Genomic DNA, 19,094 nt, shown 5'->3' on the forward strand with positions numbered 1-19,094 from the left:
AAAAAATTTATGATACTACCATGAATTCATCATCTTCTCTTCTCTTTTAGGTATCAATACTGTCTGAAATATCTCTTGAATTGATCATTTTCTTTACACCCTTTACCCAGCCACTTTACCTCAGGTCACTTTATTTCTGACTTCCTTTATTTCAAGAACTGAGGATGTCCTTTTTCGGACTTCAAAGAGAAAATACAGGCCAGAAGGCTTCTCTTTCCTTTGATCTCAATCCCCCCCCACAAAAAACACAAACATAAGCTCAGTCATTCAGACAACTGCTTTCCAATATTCACAGGAGCAAGGTGTCCTTTCCTTATTCTAAGACTGGTAACTTTAGCTGGCTCTTATCTTCCCTCCAAATTCCCTTGGAGTCATGTGCCATCAATTGTCATCTCTCTACTATTTTCCATTTCTCTTTCTGTGCAGGCTTTCCTCTGAACCAGTATGTTCAAGTATCACCATTATGAACAAAATCAACAACTACAACCAAAAAAACTCCAAACTTTCCCTTTGCATCCAGCCACCAAACCTCTGACCATCTCTTTCACAACAGAGCTTTTTGAAAGAATTCTTATGCCATCTTTTCTCCCTCGTCTTATATCCACCTCCTCACTCTCCTGCCTACTCCATCATTTCTTATCCCTTTTTGACATCTACCACTCCATAGGAACCCCTCTCCCTATCATCCCCAATCTTCCGTCCTAATAATCAATCTAAAACACTTAAGTAGGATGTTTTCTGAAATGGAAAACAAATGTTTAATTCACAGAGCCTCAGTCTATCAACTAAACTAAGACAACTTCACTAGTTCTAAAATTCTTAAAATCAAATCTTTTTTTCTGTAATTACAAAAAAATGAAAGATTATAGTATAGTTCAAAAGGACCACTTAGAACCTATAATATATATAATCACCCTAAACTTAAATTCAGAGATATAGAGAAAACAATTAGCTAGGCAAGGAGGTGCACATCTGTATTTCTAGCAACTTAGAAGGCTGAGGCAAGAGGATTGCAAGCCAGCCTTAGCAACTTAGAGATCCTGTCACAAAATAAAAAAATATAAAAAAAAAAAAGAGGGGATATAGCACAGTGGTAAAACACACCTGGGTTCAATCTCTACTACTGAAGGAAGGAGAGAAGGAAGGGCAGACAGATGGATTCAATTGCCAATTTTTTTTTTTAATATAGTGTCTTACAAGTAGAGTAGAGGAAAGGGAGAAGAGGAGGAGAAGGAAAAAAGACACAGGACTAAAATGAAGCAAACTGAATTCCATTCATGTATGCTTATGTCAAGGTGAACCCAACCATTATGTATGACTATAATGTACTAATAAAAGTATTTAAAAGTACAGTGTCTTGGAGTGATCAGAATCCAAAATAGATTGTTTTCTTAAAATAGAAATACAAATGGGGCTGGGGTTGTGGCTCAGTGGTAGAGTACTCGCCTCGCACATGAGAGATCCTGGGTTCCATCCTCAGCACCACATAAAAATAAATAAACAAAATAAAGGTACTGTGTCAATGTATAACTAAAAGAAAATTTTAAAAAATAGAAATACAAAAGGTGCATTACTGGGATATCAGTAATTGCCCAAAGTCTGCTACGTAAACATCTTAAATATGTTATTTCTGTTTATATTGTTCAAACCTTAGTCTGCCAACAGTATTAAATACAGCCAAGTGGGGAAAAAAATGGACATAAAAATCTTCACTGAAACTATTTCTAGTGCTAAAAAATACAGAGTAATATAGCCTGTGATAATTATTCTCCTTGCCTGAAATATTTCCACCTTTATGTACTCAAGAGTTTTCTACACATGACCTACTCCCCTTAAAAAACTCATTTTTCTTTCCTTCCTTCTCTTTACAGTTCAACTCAATGAAAATAGTAATTTCCAAACATCTCCACTTGCTCTCTCCTCATTCACTGAAAATCTCCACCATTGTCCTAAATTGCTCCAAGAATTCATTAGACATCAATCAGAGTCTTCATCCTCTTTACAAAACTCTACAAAGTTTTACTTTCTTCTTAAAACCTTTTCCTTCAAGTGCTTGGGTTGTGACTCAGTGGTAGAGCATCTGCCTAGCATGTTTCAGGCAATGGGTTCGATTCTCAGCACCGCATATAAATAAATATAATAAAGGTCCATCAACAAGTAAAGAATTAAAAAAATTTAAAAAACCTTTTCCTTCAGATTCTCCTCTATCTTCCTAACCCATAGTCCAAATTCTTTTCTTCCCTAAAATAAACATTATTTTATTCAAATATTCAGTAAATATGTATTGAGCACCTACTACATATACACTTGCCACTCTATGAGGCATTGGGAATGTAGCAGTAAACAAAATGTTCACAATCTCATGTGGTTGGGATGCTAGCCAGTTATTCCAAGGTTCTAGCCCAAGTACTATTATTATATATATAATGTCACACAGAGGTGGGAGCAGGTCTTTCTGGAGTGCAGTTCACTCAGATTTGTTTAGAACATAAACCATTGTGAGCATGGAGATTGATATATGTGTGTGTGTGTGTGTGTGTGTGTGTGTATATGCTGAGAGCCACGGCCGAGTCTGTATGGCCCCTGGCATTTTGCCAACAGTATTGATTGACAGGCGAGGCATTACTATCTGCCTCTGCCACTACTTTTGAGTTCTTGCACTATTTTGGAGTTCTCGTGGGGATTTCCGGGGATTCCCCGAGAGTTCCCATTGGTTGGGGAAGTGCAGGAGGAGGGATGTCTGGGAGAGATATTTCCGGCTGGGGGTTCCTGGACGAGCCTCGTGGCATTTGGGAGAATTCCCCAGTGGCATGTGTGAGGTTTTTTTCTTGCAGTTCAAAAATAAAGTTTGTTCCTGCTTCAGTGGCTCGTGATTTGTGCCCAGCCAGACTGAGGCATTTGGTGGCCCGTACGGTGAACATCTGAAGCTTCAGGGTAAGTGAAATTGCTTGCCCCTAAGGGAAGGCAAGAGAATGGGTGACCATTTTAAAAACAATGTGTTCTTGTTTTGATTTCTTTTATGTTTGTTTCAAGCTGCCTATCCCTAGAATTTTCTCAGGCAGACTGGGAAAAATGGTTGGCTCAATGTTTGAAGTTGTTCGCTCCTGAGGAAGAGATAGAAATAGACCACAAATGCACATGTCAAGAAAATAGGAAAATTCTTACAACGATTTTTTGTTCCGTTTTTGTTTCATTCTGTTTCGGTTTTGTTTTGTGTTATCTTATTGGGTTGCATTATCTTTATAACAGATTAGAAATTAGTAAAAAACAAACTGAAAGAGTGTTAAGTAAATTGTTAGAGGTTCAGACCATGGAGAAAGACATCTTAGATCAAGCAAAAGAGAAGGTCTCTCAAGCTAGTCAGACAGAGGAAGAAAATTTAAAGGAAGAAAGCTTAGAGGAGAAACAGCTATTAGGGAAAAAGCTACAACAGGAGGCTGCTACTAACACCGTTCTATCACCAGAGGGCGTAATTCAACCAACAGCTCCACCTATGGAGATAGCTGAGTGGCCCTCAACCCCCGTAGTTGATAGATGGGATCCTGAGACAGGACCTCAAAGATTAGCATGCCCTGTACTTGAGCAGGCAGGAGGGCAGCAAATTCACCGTGCTTTAGATTTCAAAACAGTGAAGCAGTTAAAGGAGGCTGTAACAACCTATGGTCCTCAAGCACCCTTCACTGTAAGCATGGTCGAATCCATTACCAACTTGGACATGACGCCAGCAGATTGGGCTAGTATGTGTAAATCTGTGCTAAATGGAGGACAATATTTGTTATGAAAGGTTGCCAATGAGGAATTTTGCAGGGAGACAGCTAGGCGAAATGCAGCAGCCGGTTCCCCTCAAAGAAATCTAGATATGTTGTTAGGAAAAGGACCTTATGAGGGTCAACGGCAACAAATTGAATATGATCCTGGCGTATACGCACAAATTGCTGTACATGCGGTTAGGGCATGGAAAACTTTACAGGGGCATGGAGATTTACAAGGTCAATTATCTAAGGTAATACAAGGAACTAATGAACCTTACGCTGAATTTGTAGATAGGCTTATTCAGACAGCTTCCAGAATTTTTGGGGATACAGAACAAGCAATGCCATTTATAAAACAACTGGCTTATGACCAAGCAAATCGTTGCTGCAAGCAGGCCATTAGACCCTGGAGACATGAAGATTTAAACACATATATTAAATTATGTAGAGACATTAATGAACAAGGACAAGTCTTGGCAGCAGTACAACAGGCTTTAGATACCAGGTCAAAAACATGCTACAATTGTGAACAAACAGGACATTTTAAAAGGAGTTGCCCCATAGGAGGAGGGTTTAACAAAGCTGGGTATCAAAGGAATAGAATACCGGGTATTTGCCCACGATGCCGTAGAGGGAGACATTGGGCTAATGAATGCCATTCTCAAACCACCATAGAGGGTACTCCATTATCAAAAAATGGACAAGGACCAGGTGTTTACCTACGATATCGTGGAGAAAGGTATCGGGCTCCATTGCCAAAAAACGGACGGGGGGGCCCAATGCTCCGGGGCCCACGGATACAAATGTACGGGGCACTGGAGGAACCCAGAAACACCATGGAGGAACCCAGCAACACCATCAGGGTAGTGCCCAGGACACATTATCCATCAGATCTCTCATCAGACGAACCACAGGGAGTGCAGGGTTGGACATCTGCACCTCCGCCAGAGCAGTACTAACTCCAGAGATGGGAGTTCAAATCATTCCCACAGGAGTAAAAGGACCTCTTCCCCAAGGAATAGTAGGCTTATTGTTAGGACGCAGTTCTTCTACGCTAAAAGGACTTATGATAAGTCCCGGGGTAATTGATTCCGATTATGAAGGTGAAATAAAATTTATAGCTAGTTCTCCAAAGGGTATATCAGTAATTTCACCAGGAGATAGAATAGCACAGTTATTAATAATACCCAGCCTACATGATAAATTTTCCAGTAGTAGTATAGAAAGAGGTTCCAGGGGATTAGGCTCCACAGGTGTAGATTGGGTTATGTTGTCTTTGAATTTAGATTCTCGCTCAATGCTAAAACTAAATATTCAAGGACATGAATTTAATGGGCTACTGGATACAGGTGCAGACCTTAGCATCATATCTCGTCAAGAATGGCCAAAACATTGGCCGTTACAACAAGCCACTCAAACACTTCGAGGCCTAGGAGTGGCAACTAATCCCCATAGAAGTGCAATGGTTTTAGATTGGAAGGATCCTGAAGGATGTGAAGGAACTATACAGCCATATGTATTGGATCATCTTCCAATAAATTTATGGGGACGAGATGTCCTAGATCAATTAGGTTTGACATTAACAAATAACATCAATCCAAATGCGCCCACTATTAGGGCTAGACAAGGTTTCAGGAAAGAAAAAAGATTAGGAGAACAAGGTATAACAGCACCAATTCAAATAGATCAAGGAATAAATAGATATGGACTGGGTTTTCAGAAGGGGTCACTGAGGCAATAAAAATTACTTGGAAATCAGAAAGACCAGTATGGGTTCCTCAGTGGCCCCTGACTAAAGAAAAGATACAAATAGCTCATGACCTGGTCAACAACAATTAGCAGAGGGACATATACAACCTTCCGTATCTCCCTATAATACTCTCATTTTTGTCATTAAAAAGAAATCTGATAAATGGAGATTATTGCAAGACTTAAGAGCCATTAATAATGAGATGGTTATTATGGGACCTGCTTAATCGGGGATTCCTCAATTGTCTGCTTTGCCAAAAACCTGGTACGTTTTAGCTATAGATATTAAAGATTGTTTATTTTTTTTTTCAATTCCAATTCATCCTGAGGATAGTCCACGTTTTGCATTTACTATCCCTGCACTGAATCATGAAGGTCCTGATCAGAGATATGAATGGAAAGTACTCCCTCAAGGGATGGCTAACAGCCCAACTATGTGTCAAATTTATGTTAACAAAGCAATCCAGCCACTTAGAAATCAAAATCCTGAACTACAAATATTTCACTATATGGATGATATATTGTTAGCACACAAAGATAAAAACACATTGCTAGAATGTTATGCCACACTTATTAATTTATTAAAAAATTATAATCTAGAGATAGCAATAGATAAAGTACAATTAAATTTTCCAATTAATTATTTAGGAGTTCTATTATCCTCAACCATGGTCCGTCCACCAAAAATTCAAATACGAGTAGATCAACTCAAATCACTTAATGACTTTCAAAAGTTATTAGGATACATACATTGGATAAGGCCTTATCTAGGCATACCAACAGGAGAGTTGGAACCTTTATTTGATATCCTAAAAGGTCCATCAGATCCAAATTCATGCCATATGTTAACACCTGAAGCAAGAAAGGCATTAAAAATTATTGAAACATATATAGAAAATATGCATTTGGATAGAATTGATATAACTTTGCCTTTATTATTTATTGTAATACCAACAAAAAATATTCCTACAGGAGTATTTTGGCAAGAAGGTCCATTATTGTGGATACATTTATCTTATTCTCCTAACACTATTCTTACTAGGTATCCTGAGGCTGTAGGATAATTAATACTCAAAGGAATAAAAGCAGCAAAGGGAGTGTTTGGAATTTCTCCCAATAAAATTATTACTCCATATACTATGGATCAAATTGATGAGTTAGCTAATGAGTTAAATACTTGGGCAATAATCATGTGTAAATCTAATGTTTCATTTGATAATCACTTACCATCTAATCCTTTGTTGTCTTTTTGGTCTTCACTTCCTGTAGGTTTCCAAAAATGACAAGAAAAACCCCTATCATGAATGCTCCAAATATATTCACTGATGGGTCAAATAATGGTACAGCAGCAGTAGTTACCCCTGATCAAACTTTCACATTTTTAGTACCCAAACAATCAGCTCAAAAGGTAGAGCTTAATGCAGTTTTACAAGCTTTTGTGATGTTTAAAGATTCTGTATTTAATTTATTTTCTGATAGTCAATATATAGTTAATGCTATAGTATCCCTTGAAGATGCTGGTAGGATTTCCCCTTCCTCTACTGTTTTCTCTTTGTTTTCTGCTATACAAAGTCTAATCTGGGACAGAAAAGATCCATTCTTTATAGGACATATCAGAGCACAAACAGGATTGCCTGGAGCCCTTAGTTTGGGCAACAATTTAGCAGATAAAACTACACATGACATACATATTTTCTCTACACTAGAAGAAGCTACACATTTTCATAAAAGGTTCCATGTCAATGCTAATACTTTACAAAAGTGTTTTAAAATAACTAAGGAACAAGCTAGACAAATAATAAAACAATGTCAAAATTGTGTGACCTTTTTACCACAAGTTAATCTTGGAGTCAATCCTAGAGGACTGGTACCTAACCATATTTGGCAGATGGATGTCACACACTTGCCAGAATTTGGAAAATTAAAATATTTGCATGTTATAGTTGAAACTTCTTCCGGATTTTTGATGGGCTCCCTTCATGCCGGAGAAAAAACTAAAGATGTTATAGCTCATTGCTTACAAAATTTTGCCACTGTGGGCGTTCCACAGGGAGAACAACAGCAGATTTGGATTCCAGAGAAACTAACCAAAGCAAATTCTACGGACCAAAAAAAAAAAAAAGAAAGGTGATTTGACTCAAATCCATAACAGCTGATATCCAGAGCTCCAGTTTGGCTATTCTTACATCTGGGACAGTGATTAACCAGGATGCTTTTTTCAATACTTATTTTATTATTTGTCTTTTCCCACATCATAAAGTTCTATTTTATTTCTGAGCTCATACAGACCTAGGTTAATGTTTTTCTGATCAGTTTTATTTTTTCACTGTGGAGTTTTTAAACATTGCAATGGAGATTTCACATAGGTAAAGCTACAAGGCCTTTACTGTTGTCTTATGTGTTGTATGTTATGTGTGCACACTTCTGTTTTGTGTTGTATGTCTGTATGTACGTATGTCCATATATCATATATGAGGAGCGCTCATGAATAAATGGATCCGAATTTTTTTTTATTCACGTGATTTTAATGGTTTAATTTAGATTGGGTAAACAGCTGTTCAAAATTGTTTTAATATGTGAATAAGGAGGTTAACAGATCTGTTTGTTTACTTTCACCTTCCCTTTTCATTATATTTAACAATTCTGTTCAGGATAATGTAAATTGTTCAAAAAATTGTTTTCTTAGTGCCTGTTGGAATATTACATAATTTTTTTCTTAGCATCATTGCCAGAATTCCTATCTTTATCCCAGTGCTGGTGAAGACAAAGATAAAACCAAACTACAGCTTCTTCGATAGTTATCACAACAAACTGTATAAACTGATGCATCAATGAATAATAGCTCAACAAGTAATGCTCAATCAAGGAGTCGATTTACTTTGGGAGGAAATGGACATATTGACAGATTCCTCTGCTTTGAACTGCTTGCAGAACTTGCCTGGACTATGTATCACTTGTATGCATTGTGAACTATCTGTTGGTGCAGCGAATTGTGGTAGTGCTGGAGTATTTTTGCTGATGGTGTCACCGGTGGTACGATTTTTCAAATGAGCCTTCAACTGGCTTAGTGTCGTGGCATTTTGCATCCTCCTCCCTTCTACTAGTGATGGTCTAAAATTTGGGGGCCAACAGAGGTGAGGCAAAGAACCTCACCCCCCCCACTGGCACCAAGGCCAAATTTGGGGGCCAACAGAGGTGAGGCAAAGAACCTCCCTCCCCGCCACTGGTGCAAATGCCTATCCACAAGTATGGCTGTATGCTGGACCGGTAGTCAGTGACGGGTATGATCCAATTGTAGTGGTACCAACCTAAGACAGGAGGCTGACGCCTAGAGGTCAGTTCATCCGATGACAGGTAAGGACCATATGTTGAATTGGACTACCTAACAGGCACGGTCCCTAAGCCACATTGCTTGTTGTTTAATTAAACAGAAGGGGGGAGATGCTGAGAGCCACGGCCGAGAGTCTGTATGGCCCCTGGCATTTTGCCAACTGTATTGATTGACAGACGAGGCATTACTATCCGCCTCTGCCACTACTTTTGAGTTCTCGCACTATTTTGGAGTTCTCGTGGGGATTTCCGGGGATTCCCCGAGAGTTCCCATTGGTTGGGGAAGTGCAGGAGGAGGGATTTCCGGGAGAGATATTTCCGGCTGGGGGTTCCTGGACGAGCCTCGTGGCATTCGGGAGAATTCCCCAGGAGCGTGTGTGAGGTTTTTTCTTGCAGTTCAAAAATAAAGTTTGTTCCTGCTTCAGTGGCTCGTGATTTGTGCCCAGACTGCGACATATATAATAACCAGATACAAGTCTCTGACCAATTACTCAAAATTCTAAAAATGACCAATCAACTAGCTGCAAGCACCAGCAAAGTATGTGACAGTCAGTATGCTGTAGCAAGCTGCACATATAGAGTTGTGGTTTCATGGCTTAATTTGTGTCCCCCACATTTCAGGGTATTTTTTAATGCCCAGGTCATGAGACATCAAAGCTTTATCTGAACTTATTCTGCTACTACTGTTAGCACCTTGCTACAAATTACTACCATATCCAAACGCCTTAATTAGTCCCTGAATATTTTGTAACACTGTTAGAACTGAAAATAGGACAACTTTGTCACCGATTTATTTGTACAGTAGATGTGGGTGAAGTCAAATTCCAGTACTATGTAACTTGTTATTTTTATTTTTTATTTTTTAAATATTTATTTTTTAGTTTGAGGTGAACACAATATCTTTATTTCATTTTTATGTGGTGCTGAGGATTGGACCCAGTGCCTCACGCATGCTAGGCAAGCACTCTACCACTGAGCCACAACCGCAGGCCCATAACCTGTTATTTTTAAATACCAATCTCAAACCATTAAAACTTCCTAAGTATTTCAACAAATAGTATGATAGCACATTCAGAAAAGATCTTGACAACTTTTGAGAGTGTTATTTAATTGCAAAAATTTAACTCTTTTGAGAGTGTTATTACTGCAAAATACTAAACTTACCTGGATTTGTGTCAGAATCATGTACAACTATTACAGATATTTCATTAAGATATATTTGCCTACATGTTATTTTCCCTTTAAAGAGTTTCTAGCCTTTATTTTTGAATTATAAAAGTGATATATAAATGTTATATCCATCCCACTTCATCAGCTTTAAAAATTTAGTGAGCTTTTTTTAAGATCAGATCTGCAAAAGCAGCTTTGGGACATGCCCTTATCAAATAAGATAATCCTCTCCATAATTTGTGTTTTAACCAGGATATTGTGCCAAGTAAAGATGCTAAGAAATTTGGTCCTCTTAGTTTGGCAAACCAAACATGAGCGCTTCAGTACTTCATCACTGTAGCAAGATGACTATTGTTGTAAACTACTAAAATAACAAAGGGTACAGATGCTTTAAGTTTTTTTTTTTCATAGACTTATTTTTTTACCCAAAACCATATAGGTCAAACTGTGGGAATGGTATCAATAGTGTCCCTTCCTGTGCTAAGAAAAAACTCAGGAGCTACTGTCTAAGTTTAAAAAAAAAAAAAAAAACAAACAGCAAAATAAAAGGTTTGTCAAAACTACATGTACAATTGTACAATGGATCTGCTGTAATACTTTGCCTACAAAAGTGAAAAATAATTTCTCCACTAAGAAGCAGTTAACCTCAGAGTGCTTGAAATCCTTGCTTCTTTCATGCTTTCTCAGGATAAAATTTCTCAACACTGTGTATTCCCATATTATGAAGGGACTGTGCAGCACTTTCTTTTTTTTTCTTCTCATGTACCAGGGATTGAACCAAGGGACACTTAACCACTAAGCCACATCCCCAGCTCTATTTGTATTTTATTTTGAAAAAAGGTCTTGCTAAATTGCTTAGGGCCTTGCTAAAGCTAGCCCCAAACTTGTGACCCTCCTGTCTCAGCCTCCAGAGCCTCTGGGATTATAGGTGTGTGCCACTGAACCCGGCACATTGCAGCACTTTAAAAGCACAAAGAAATTTATCCGTTTTCTTTCTTTTTTTTTTTTTAACTGTTTTTCCACCAAGACAGTTTATTTGGAAACTAAAAATGGAGTATATCCTTGCCTAAAACAAAGAATGAGATAAAAACAGCAAAAATTGGACAGAAATATTACCTATGACAGTTACAAATTTTTACTTGTCCAAAGTATAATGATATTTTAAAAACTCACCAATATTCCTCTTCTTGAAATCATCCTTTTGAAAAACAAAGGAACAAATGAAGTGACAATGCTTTACAATATCTGGGCAATTCTTTCCAAAAGTACTTTTCCAATGGGAATCGTAATTTGACAAAGAAATACATACTGGGTTTTTTTTAAAACCTGGACTCCAACCATCAATGAAAATTAATTTGATATAAAAGGACCTCATTTACTTTCTTATTGGTAGCTAAATCTAAACTAAATTAACAAAATAAAGCACAAAAGTTTCTGTTTCTCAATTACCCACTGATATATGAGATGGATACAACATTCTATATGTCACTTTTATAATTCAAAACAAAGGCTAGAAACTTTTTAAAGAGGAAAATAACACAGGAATTATTTTTTATACATTTTTTTAGTTGTAGATGAACACAATACCTTTATTTTGCTTATTTATTTTTTATGTGGTGCTGAGGATCGAACCCAGTGCCTCACACATGTAAGGCAAGTACTCTACCACTGAACCACAACCCTAGCCCCACAGGAATTATTTTTAAAGGAAATTTTAAATTTCTCCAATATCACTAGATAAAAACAACAGAAAAATTACTGAGCTAAAGTAATCTAAAAAGTATAATTGTTTACATGTTCTACATATTACTTTCAAGTCAAAATAAACTAATTTTATTTTAATATATAATAGAAACACACAATATAATAACATTGTTATATATTACATATTTATGCAACATAAATATGTCTGTCAATATATTATATTACATAAATATATTTTCTAGATGAAGTATACAACCATAACATCTGAAGATTAAAAAAAAAACTAATTTACTTAATTCCTGGAAAGGATATAACATAGTATTATCAAAACAAAAGTGAGAAAAAGGTATAGTATACAATGCTATTGTATCCCACCATGAGTCATCAGTCATCCCTTCTCATGGATGCAAGAATGTCAATGAGCTACCAGCTCATACATATCCTTATAGCCTCTAGACACCACAGACACACTCAACAACACACATATTTTAAAAATGTTTTTTTAGTTGCTGATAGACCTTTATTTATTTATATATGGTGCTGAGAATTGAACCCAATGCCTCACATATGCCAGGCAAGTGCGCTACTGGTGAGCCAAAGCCCCAGCCCTCAACAATGTACATTTTTAATAGTGTTTTCCAAAACACATGATTGAACATATGATTAACATATTTTTACTTGGGCTTTCTCTAAGTGTCTGTTAATGTGAAATACACAAGATATATGAAATCAACTTTAGAAACAGAACAGGGCTTAGAGGAAGGAGACATAAACTTAAGCATCAAATTTCCACTAATTAGATCTGTCATATGACCATTCTAAGTCTGATATTTAATTTTCCAATAAGGCACTAACCTAATTCCTAACTTAACTTTCTCATTGAGTGGCTGTAAAATCCAAATGAGATGATATATATAAGCATTATATATAAGGGTTAGGTTCTGTATAAATGTACAGTGTTTGCTTATGTTTCCTTGCTAAAGTTATACTGTAACAACTGGTTTATGTAATAACTACTTTAAATAAGAAAAGAAATATACACTACAACATTTCCACCTAACTATAAAATGCTAAGTCAGCTAAAGGACTTGAAAAAGCTAACCTTCAAGAAAACCTTCAAGAAAAGGGATGAAGACCTGAAATAAATTATTTAATTAGTCAGCATTTTCTTTGTTTGGGTTAAAAGGCGCAGGCAGACCCTTAAAAACTAACATATAATCTATTTTTAGCAAAGAGTTTCTTTTTGAATTTTTTTTAGCTGTCAATGAACCTTTATTTTATTTATTTATATGCAGTGCTGAGAATGGAACCCAGTGCCTCACACATTCCACACAAGTGCTCTACCACTGAGCCAGAACCCCAGCCCCACTTTTTTAAGTGACTTTTATTTATTGCTTTTTTTTTGCACAAGAAATAATTTGCTCTTATTATCAAATTGCTTTCTGTTTGTCTCAATATTAAATAAGTAATTCAAACACTGCCTCTTTACAAACTGTGTACTAAAATCCTATTCTACTTTGCTACAGCATGTAATTTCCAAAAGCACTGGTATGTAGATATCTTCTGTAGCTACCTTCAAATATCATTCTCAGTGATAAAATGATGAAAAAAATCTAAGTGTACAAACAAAGCAATAAGATGCAGAGTTCTGGTTTTAAAACTGTTTCAATTTTTTTTCTAAAACCTTACACAGCAGTTTGAACATAACCATTCAGTGAATGTTTGCTGAGCTATGAATGCTTTGCAAACTATTTTGCTTTTTGATACATAAGAAAGGGCATTGTCTTAAAGTAAAATTCACACTTCAGCATTATACAGAAGTGCTCTGTCAAGCATATTTTATCAATTCTGTTCAGAAGACTCCTAGTCATAAATTGGATGTCTATTGCAGTGCTCTAGAATTATCTGAATTGCCTCACTAACTTATGTAGGAAATGCACTTGCCCCCTTTCTACAGTATGTACATAAAGATAAAAATGAACTAACTTAAATACATTTCTTTAATATTCAAAAATCAATGACTAATCCTAACTTGTGAATCATTAAAACATCAATATGAAACAAAATCAGAAGTGACTATTTAAGAAGTACCTCTAAAAACTGTAAAATCTGAATTTATTTAGAATTTAAAATAAATCATATAAACAAGTCATCTTCAATTCTCATCTCTGCACGCCCTCTAATTATATGTTACAAAGTCAAACAGCATCACTAACCCCTAATTTAATAAATAATAAGTATATTTTTTCTTCTTTTCCCTTTTTTTGGATTATTTTTCTTATTGTTTGTCTTCAGATCAGGTTCTGCTACACTGCCCCAGCTGCTGGCCTGGAAGTCCTGGGCTTACGTGATCCTCCTGCCTCAGCCTCCCAAGTAGCCAGGATTATAGGCTTACACCACTGCACCTTGCTTTCCTTCATTGTTTCCCTAAGATAATACCTAGCTTTAACAAGCTGTCAATGTTCTTAAACAAAGGATTCCTTTCTGTTTCATATTAAATGTATTTCTTTATTGACTATATTATGTCTAAAATTGCAATCACCCAGTCCTTAAGTGATATTTTAAATCTTTCCTCACATTTTAATACTTATAAAGCAGGGAGCACTGAGAGTACCATTTACAGAGTGCACAAAACTTTAAAAGAAGTTATTATTCTTAAAACAATCCTATTCACATCTCAAATTAACAATTGAAGCTTCTTTATAGAATTAATCCTTCAATTTTAAAAAAAGTTTAGCAATAATTTAACATTAAAACAGAACTATGAATTAAATGTGAATATTGAGTAAAATGTTTAAGTTAAAGAAGTTCAGAATATCAAGTTATGTAATTAAAATCTCTATGCTATCAAACAGTTTACTCTTTGTTTTATGAAGTGTTTTTAACTGTCATAGTTTTACTTTAACTTTGTCAGATGGAAAGTTTTCTAAAATGTATCTTATCACCTAACCCAAATTCATCTTAATGATAGGGCTATTTAGCTACAAATATAAGTGTGTAATAATAATATCTATCAAAAATTTTCTAAATTATGGCTTAAGATTATTTTTTTCAATATTTATTTTTTAGGTGTAGATGGACACAACACAATTTTTATGTGGTGCTGAGAGTCGAACCCGAGTCCCGCCCATGTTAGACAAGCACCCTACCTCTGAGCCACAATCCCAGCCCCATGACTTAAGATTATTTTAAGGAAATATTTCAAGCAGACAGACTTAGGAAATGAGAACATATGTTCAAATCAAGGCTGGTCTCTTTAATACTAAGAAAAATATTACTAATCTTTGAATTGTAACAATTTACCAGTTTGGTTTTATAAATCTAGATTCTCTTAACTTATTTTAATTTTTAAAATTAAATTTAAATTTCAAACTAACTGTAAACCCTTTTAAAAGGATTTCACCATACTCTTGGAGTTTACATGGCTGAAGTTGCAGAAAGCTAAAGAGCTTAGGCAGTTTCTGATCACCTAGGCTTTCCACAGGAAATGAGCATTATACCACCAGACAATCAGACAATTCACAAAACCACTTAAGTCAGGAAATTCATATGAAATGACAGCTTGATATGCTACTACATGAGTACACAAAAATCTGCATTCATTCATGATACATTCATTTAACATTTATTGAATCACCTGCCATCAGTCACTGCCTTGAAAGGTTCACATCTAAAGAGCAATGACAAGTCATGTATTTAGATAAATTACAGTATTACATGTCAGGTGATATAAATTCCTCTGACCTACTCATGCTGAGATACACATCATTCAGTACCTTGCTAAGTTAACATGTGATATTTGAACTAGCAGAATTAGTATAACCAGAAGCTAGTCAGAAATACAGCATCTCAGGTCCCAGTCAAAATTTACTGAATCAGAATGTGCATTTTAATAATCCCCTCAGGTAATTCACTGCACATTTAAATTTGGGGAAGCAGTAATTTAGAACGTAACTGAAAAATCAGTAAATAAGTAATATCAGAGAGTTCATGTACTTTTAGGAACTTCAAGCCCCATTGTGAACCTCTTAAAAAAACTATACACAATTTTAACAAGTTCCACTATCTAGTTTCATAGATTAGGAACAAATTGTAAGATACCAATGATAAGGAAGAAAACAGGGAAACCTTACAAAAAGAAGTTTCAAACGTAATGACTATGCTATGTAAATGTCATTTAAATAGCAAGAATCTGCTGTATTTTCCTAAAAAGAGAACTGAAGGTCTTACTGTATTACAGAAGCCCAAGAGTAATTGATGTTCTCAAATGTGCCTTCTCTAACTAGATCGGAAATTCCTTGAGGACCAGAACCTAGTTTTATTATTACACACTTATATTGTAGCTGAATAGCCCTATCATTAAGTTTGGGTTAGGTGATAAGACACATTTTTTAAAAACTTTCCATCTGACAAAGTTAAAATAAAAACACGACAGTTAAAAACATTTACTCTTCATAAAACAAAGAGTAAACTGTTCCCATTCTATAACAACCCATTCACAATCACTCTAAAAGAAGAGGTTGTATGGAATCTGTGACTCCCAATCCCAAGGTGTTTCCTGACTATTTAAGTCCACATCTGGGGGACTGGTAAAGGGAGGTAAAAAAAAAAAAAAAAAAAAAAAGACAGATTAGAGGGGAATGAAGGTAAAATAGAAATTATAGATCATCATCCCAGGGATCCCCCTTTCATGAAAATAAAATAAGTAAAAAGGAGAAACCACACAAAAAATACACTACCTCTACAAGAGTATAAACGCTACGGGTATAAACCATTCACTCCAGATCCCTTGTCTAGAACCAGACACATGCTCACAATTCTAACATAAGAACTTCCCTTAAAAGCTTTAACTCCAGAAACATTTCCTCTCCATGAAGCTCACTGAAGCCAATTTATCATACAATCCACTCTTCCAAAACAGCAAACTTCAGGCAATAACCAGCTAGGTCACTTTCTGAAAAAGTTTTGCAACATCTATATCACTGATTTGTTAAAGGTTCCTATACCTGGATTAAAAACTTCCTCACTATTTTTCCAGACCTATTTTTCTATATTTTCTCTTCAGCCATTCGGTTTTAGATACTAATCTTGAAAAACAGTCATTGTCCTGTCTATACCCTTGTTGTCGTTACTCCAGAGACCTTTCCCATCTTTCTTTTTTAAAAAATATTTTTTAGTTGTAAGATGGACACAATACCTTTATTTTACTTGCTTGTTTTTATATGGTGCTGGGGATCAAACCCAGTGCCTCACACATGCTAAGCAAGCTCTCTACCACTAGCCACAACTTCAGCCTCTCCCATCTTAATCTGAATTTGTACTACCCAATATTTTAGCTACTAGCCACCTGTAAACATTTATCATTTGAAGTGTAGCTAGACCAAATTGAGATGTAGGCTAAATGCAAATTGTACATTGGATTTTGAAGGCTTGGATAAAAAATAAAAGATGCGAAAATTGTTTTTTAACAATGATTGTATGTTGAAATAATATGTTGATGTATTCGACTAAAGAAAATAGATTATTAAAGCTAATTTCCACTGTTTCTTTGTAGTCTTTAATGAGACTAACAGAAAAATTCTAAATTACATGTGTGATTCACATTATATTTCTTTTGGACTGAATTCTTGTAAATCCCACTCATTCTTCAAAGTCTGATTCAAAAACCACTGCTTCCATGAAGCTTTCCCCCATGACTCCAAGAAATGGTTTTTGCCCCCTCTTTTATTAACACGCCCAAAGAATGAGATTAATTTTACCTTGTTATTTAGTGTGCCTGTCACAGTTCCCCAACTCTAACATAAGCAAACTAAACAAAGAAGCTATATTTAGGTCAAGTTTTCCTCCTACACCTTGTAGAGAATACAAGTACAAAGGGAATGCTTGATGTCTGCTAATGGAAAGTTGAATTCCTCAATTACCATATTATTTATTTATTTTAACTATTTCCATTTCTTCCCTGGGATTTAAGATGTCTGTCAATGTTTTCTATAGCTTTTAGGTACAGAGAATGTCAGTGGGATGTACAAATATAAACAAGAAAATCCAAAAATCATATGTGTGATCAACACATTTAGATCAACTGTTCCTTTAAAGAAAATTATGCTAGGGAGCACTGTACTGAGAATTGCAACTATTTCAAAAGTAGGAGAGTTTCCCAAAGATTAAGGACACTGGGTGAGTACTGCCTACCAAGCATTACTGGAGGTCCTTCCCAAAGCCATAGCTATAAATCAGGTAAGCATGCAAAGGGTTGGGAACAGTGAGAATAAAGTTCCATGGGGATCCAAGGATATGAAATCAATCTGTAAGAAAACTGACGAAAGAAAAAAAGAAGTTATGTTTTAAAAAAGAGAGAGAGAGAAATGGCACAAACTGTTGGAAGACGAAACGAGATTTAAAAAAAAATCGGAAGATAAAAATTATCTCAAGTGTGGGGAAGAAATCTTCTCTGGGAGTCTCTCTCAACCTCTGAACCCCTAGGCAAAGGTCGTGTTGGTAATTTCAAAAGGGCTTTTCTCCAACTGGTATTCGAGTACCTTAGATTTTATCCAAGAAACTTCCTTCTTAACCTGCCTACTCCAACTCCCGCAGCCAGAGACACTGGCCAAATCTAGCCTGAAGCCTCATTTTGGACGCCGGGGACTAAGTAGGGACCAGACTGAGGCCGAGCAACTGGACGACACACCTCCCGAGTGTGGCCCCAGCCCCTCGAGCAGGACCCGGCAGCGAGAGGGGACCGACAGGCAGAGGGGGCGGGGCAGGGCACCAGACTTCGCCAGAACGGGTCTTTTTTGTTCCGTGCCGGCACCACCCGGTGCCTTAGGGACAAGCAGGTTAGTGAGAAGAAAGAATAAGGAGCCAGTGAGAACCAGTCCTGAGCTCTCACTCACCAGCCGTCGCCGCTCAACGTAGGCAGTGGCTGGACCTCTTCTCCTTCCGCCATTGCTGTTGACGTCCACGTCACTCTGCCGAAAAGTGGACCTGGCGCAGAGACAGACTCTAAGACCCAACGTCGTAAAAGGTCTTCGGAAGTCCGGGACTGAGCTTCTCCGGAGCGAAAGAAAGAGGGAGGAGGCAAGGGGAAGGTGGAACGTAACGTCAGGACGTCCCGAGGGCGAAACGCAGCGTCAAGTGCTGAAGGGTGGAGACTTGGTGAAGGCAGCTACACCAAAAACTACAGGTCCCAGGATGCCACGCGGCCGGACGAACAGAGGGGGCGGGGCTTCGTAGGGACGCTCGTCGCGCTAGGCGGCTAGTAAGTGTCCAGCGTCCCTGCGTGGCGTTCAGTTAGCTTCTTCACTCCAACTTGGCGTCGAACTTAAAAGAGTTGGTAGTCCTGACCAGTGGAAAGAGGAGGGGAAGTGAGGATTCACACAGGGAATGTGG

At 36.8% G+C, this 19,094-nt stretch overlaps 1 protein-coding gene across 2 annotated transcripts in view; it reads right to left on the reverse strand.

Moving 5' to 3' along the window:
• The window catches only part of Tbc1d23 (TBC1 domain family member 23), a 66,547-nt gene extending 47,791 nt beyond the window's left edge, over positions 1-18,756 (reverse strand). For both annotated transcript variants that reach the window (XM_076868137.2, XM_076868136.2), the window contains exon 1: positions 18,599-18,756. In XM_076868137.2, the coding sequence (XP_076724252.1) occupies positions 18,599-18,651 (53 nt within the window). In that variant the 5' untranslated portion in view covers positions 18,652-18,756. The remainder of the gene's footprint in view (positions 1-18,598) is intronic.
• Positions 18,757-19,094: the final 338 nt, after the last annotated feature.

The sequence above is a fragment of the Callospermophilus lateralis genome, chromosome 10 (assembly GCF_048772815.1).
Source record: "Callospermophilus lateralis isolate mCalLat2 chromosome 10, mCalLat2.hap1, whole genome shotgun sequence".
Taxonomy (NCBI): domain Eukaryota; kingdom Metazoa; phylum Chordata; class Mammalia; order Rodentia; family Sciuridae; genus Callospermophilus; species Callospermophilus lateralis.